This window comes from Sinocyclocheilus anshuiensis, unplaced genomic scaffold, assembly GCF_001515605.1.
Source record: "Sinocyclocheilus anshuiensis isolate Anshui unplaced genomic scaffold, SAMN03320099.WGS_v1.1 scaffold21, whole genome shotgun sequence".
NCBI classification, from domain to species: domain Eukaryota; kingdom Metazoa; phylum Chordata; class Actinopteri; order Cypriniformes; family Cyprinidae; genus Sinocyclocheilus; species Sinocyclocheilus anshuiensis.
The window spans coordinates 404,522-408,887 of record NW_015536472.1 but is presented as its reverse complement, the minus strand read 5'-3'; the positions used below and the strand labels follow the sequence as shown (position 1 = coordinate 408,887).

The 4,366-nt window shown below is 39.6% G+C and overlaps 1 protein-coding gene across 1 annotated transcript in view; it reads right to left on the bottom strand.

The window, feature by feature from the left end:
* The window catches only part of LOC107701232 (mitochondrial import receptor subunit TOM20 homolog B), a 7,249-nt gene that overhangs the window by 2,274 nt on the left and 609 nt on the right, over window positions 1-4,366 (bottom strand). The window contains exons 2-3 of the mRNA XM_016503227.1: window positions 4,138-4,184; window positions 3,940-4,021 (exon numbers count right to left, since the gene is read on the bottom strand). Of these exons, the coding sequence (XP_016358713.1) occupies window positions 3,940-4,021; window positions 4,138-4,184 (129 nt within the window). The remainder of the gene's footprint in view (window positions 1-3,939; window positions 4,022-4,137; window positions 4,185-4,366) is intronic.

Genomic DNA, 4,366 nt, shown 5'->3' with positions numbered 1-4,366 from the left:
TTTAATGTTTTGTTAGTCTAGCCCACGAGACGCGCCGCTGCTGCGTTATTCATTCAAAATAATAGAGAAATATAGAAGCTCAATGCGGAGAAGATCTTGAATGGGTTAAAACTGAAACCAAGCCATTCACACAGAACGCAAACTCAGCGCATTTTTTTTAGATGGACAAATATGACTGCTGCACTCGCGTCTCTCACACGAGATGTAGCCATGCACAGTTAAAACGGTTTAAACTTTTAGAAAACACGTCACGAATTTGTGGAGGTTTATTCCTTTTCACTGCGTCTCATATTATTTAAAGGCAGTCTGTGTGATCGGCACTTCGGCTCTTTGTATTAAGCAATGCATAAATACATGATGCTGTTTTGTTCATAATTGTTTATGCAATTTACGAAATTATATTTGATTTATATGAGTTCATTTAGACTTAATGCACGTTTTTTTTTATAGAGTTACTTCCTTGCGTTGACAATTTAAATGCGCTGCATTATTTTGCTCATTGTGCCCTCCTGTGGCTTTGGGAGACAAGACAAAAGTTTCCTTAAAACCTATTTAATCTGCATAAAACATTAGAAATTAGATATTTAATTTCTATTTTGTGTTTGATTGTTAAAACAAAAAAGGTCCAGGGTCACATTTATTTGCTCCTTTTCTATTTTGAATTTACTTGTACTTTTACTTTCTATACTTAAGTAAGTTTAATACTAAAAACTTAAGTACAATAAATATCACATACTTTAAAACATTTTATTCTAAATGGTAAATTTAACTTCTACCAAAGTCATTTTCTGGTAAGATATCTGTACTTTTACTGTGGCTTTCAGGTCCATCCACCACTGGTTAACAGCCAGGGTTCTTATAGTTAACTAAAACCATAACAAACATTTTGATGCAATAGAACGTTAGTTGAAATAAAAAACGATTATTTTATTAAATAAAATTATTTCAGCTCGTTGCCATTTCTCATTTTCGTTTAGCTTGATAGACTAAAATAACTAAAACTGAAATAAAATTAATTAAAACTATATAGCCTATAAACTATAAAAAAAAAAAAACTAATTACTAAAAACTTTAAAATCAGAATGAAAACCGAAAATATGAAGATCAAAACTACTTCAAATGATCTCAAAAAGTATCTAATTGTTACTAAGATAGCACTGATACCACCTCTGGAGAAACAAAGGCCGTAACCATGTCTTGAAAATGTACTTTATGAAGTAACAAAAAAACAAAACAAAACAAAAAAAAAAAGAACGGTGAAGGAAATTCTACGTTTGATTCAAGTTGGGAAGTAATTTTTAGCAAATAATATTTTAAAATACACACACATTCGCTCTTATTTGTATGCCTGATATGTCGAAAATGCAAAACATTTCTCGTCTCATCACATTCTGTTGATGGAATTACACAAATCACGTAAATTATACCACATTTTCCATTTAAAACGGCGAAATTTGAAGTGCTGCGTCCCAATTCGCATACTATCCGTCCTAAATAGTATTCGAAAATGGAATTAGTATGTCCCAAATCATAGTATGTTTAAAAAAAAGTATGCCAAAGATTCCCGGATGGTCTATTACTTCCGGCTAAAATTCGAAGTGCAGATCGATGCACACTCTAACGGCTAATATTTTAACACATTGCGCGGTGGACGAGGATTCAATTAGAACTACAAACACGCATTAAATGTTAAACTACAAACATGGCGGCTATACGCGACCAACGGACAGGTAGATAAACGGATTTGAGTGATAAATAATCAATGTCTAACCTGATGAAAAATATAAATTTAGCCTAATGTTATCCACGTTATATTTCATCTGTGGCAACACTGTGAACTTTTATATTGATACGTTTGGTCATTAACTTTTAAAACTGAGTTCTCGGCATGATAGACCCGCTACTAGCAGATCAACATGCCTCTTCATTTCTCTCCAATACGGTAGGAAATCAAATTAAACGAACTGTGAATGATGTTAACTGTGACAAGATGATTGACATGGCAGTTTAAACAGTGACAGAATGCACGTAACTAAGCAACAGAGCGTCCGTTAAAAAAGCAGCTATGATGAAGTAGCATGTCCCAAAGTTTGCCTACTATTCTTCTACATACTCAAAAGTATGTACTTTTTCTTCACAAAAAGAGTACATAATTTTAGGGCATAGTATAAGTAGGCGAATTGGGACGCAGCAAAGTAGTTTGCATTCGTTTGCATCGAAGGAAGCCCCGCCTTCTGAATAAAACAGCCAATCGCTAATCGGTAAAATCACGCATCACTGCCGCTGCCGTTACGCCCCATTCACACGGGGCGTCAGCGTTAACGCTTGACGGAGGGCGTTTCTGAAGCTTGGTGCTGATGCGACCGTCATAGTGACAACAGCCAATCACATTAGTCTTCTGGTGTTGCATGAACGCGATTGGCTAGCGTCTGCGCTAGGGTATTTGCATAAGGTCATCTGATTGGCCGATGCCTGCGTTGGCGCTTGAAGTTGAAAACTTTTGGCGATTGGCAGATGCTAGCCAATCGCGTTCATGCAACACCAGAAGACTAATGTGATTGGCTGATGCCTGCGATGCGACGGACCCACAATTAATTTCGCCAACGCTTGATGTCACTCCATTCAAAGTAAACGAGAGGCGTTGACGCCCCGTGTGAATGGGGCGTTAGAAGCTCCGGTTGCTATAGAAACAGCGTTGTGAGACGTGCGCATGCGCACTGACTGGTCAATGCTATTTGAGCAAAAGAAACAACATTCGCGTTCTGCTTGTTAACGGTAAACTCCGCCTACTTTGATTTGATTATCCATCTCAGTTATTTTGACATTGACGAGCGCTGTTAGGCTATGTTTACACTAGTGTGTTTTCGTTTTAAAACGCGTAACTTTTGCAACTGTTACGCCTGTCTTTTACACTACCCCGGCGTTTTTGACTTTCGAAAAGTAGACAGAAATGAGATCTCACCCTGCGCCAGCAGCTCTTCTCCCAGCTGAATCTCCTCGAGGAAGAACTTCTGAACGGCTTCAGCGTCTTTCAGGTCTGGTATGACGAAGTAGTATGTCCCAAAGCTAGCCTACTATTCTGCTACATACTCAAAAGTATGTACTTTTTCTTCACAAAAAGAGTACATACTTTTAGGACATAGTATAAGTAGGCGAATTGGGACGCAGCAAAGTAGTTTGCATTCGTTTGCATCGAAGGAAGCCCCGCCTTCTGAATAAAACAGCCAATCGCTAATCGGTAAAATCACGCATCACTGCCGCTGCCGTTACGCCCCATTCACACGGGGCGTCAGCGTTAACGCTTGACGGAGGGCGTTTCTGAAGCTTGGTGCTGATGCGACCGTCATAGTGACAACAGCCAATCACATTAGTCTTCTGGTGTTGCATGAACGCGATTGGCTAGCGTCTGCGCTAGGGTATTTGCATAAGGTCATCTGATTGGCCGATGCCTGCGTTGGCGCTTGAAGTTGAAAACTTTTGGCGATTGGCAGATGCTAGCCAATCGCGTTCATGCAACACCAGAAGACTAATGTGATTGGCTGATGCCTGCGATGCGACGGACCCACAATTAATTTCGCCAACGCTTGATGTCACTCCATTCAAAGTAAACGAGAGGCGTTGACGCCCCGTGTGAATGGGGCGTTAGAAGCTCCGGTTGCTATAGAAACAGCGTTGTGAGACGTGCGCATGCGCACTGACTGGTCAATGCTATTTGAGCAAAAGAAACAACATTCGCGTTCTGCTTGTTAACGGTAAACTCCGCCTACTTTGATTTGATTATCCATCTCAGTTATTTTGACATTGACGAGCGCTGTTAGGCTATGTTTACACTAGTGTGTTTTCGTTTTAAAACGCGTAACTTTTGCAACTGTTACGCCTGTCTTTTACACTACCCCGGCGTTTTTGACTTTCGAAAAGTAGACAGAAATGAGATCTCACCCTGCGCCAGCAGCTCTTCTCCCAGCTGAATCTCCTCGAGGAAGAACTTCTGAACGGCTTCAGCGTCTTTCAGGTCTGGTAACTGAACAAACACAGAGATAGAAAAGATGAAAAACATTAGGGATCGTTTTCTGTGGCTGTTTCTCGATCATGATTCACTACATCAAGAAAAACTAACAGAAATGTGTGTGAAATTACCCTTGATAATCCAGCTGTCTCCTGAACCGCCTTCTGCTTTTTTCTTCCTGAGACAAAATCACATTCATCAACTCATTAACACATCTGTCTGACGAAATCTCATCACTCCATCTGCATCTTACTACTACTACAGAAGATTAACCTGTTAACTATATCTTGTCTAGTTCACTATATCTAAGTTTAAGATGTATTATGGATGGATGGATGGATGGATGGATAGACGGATGGA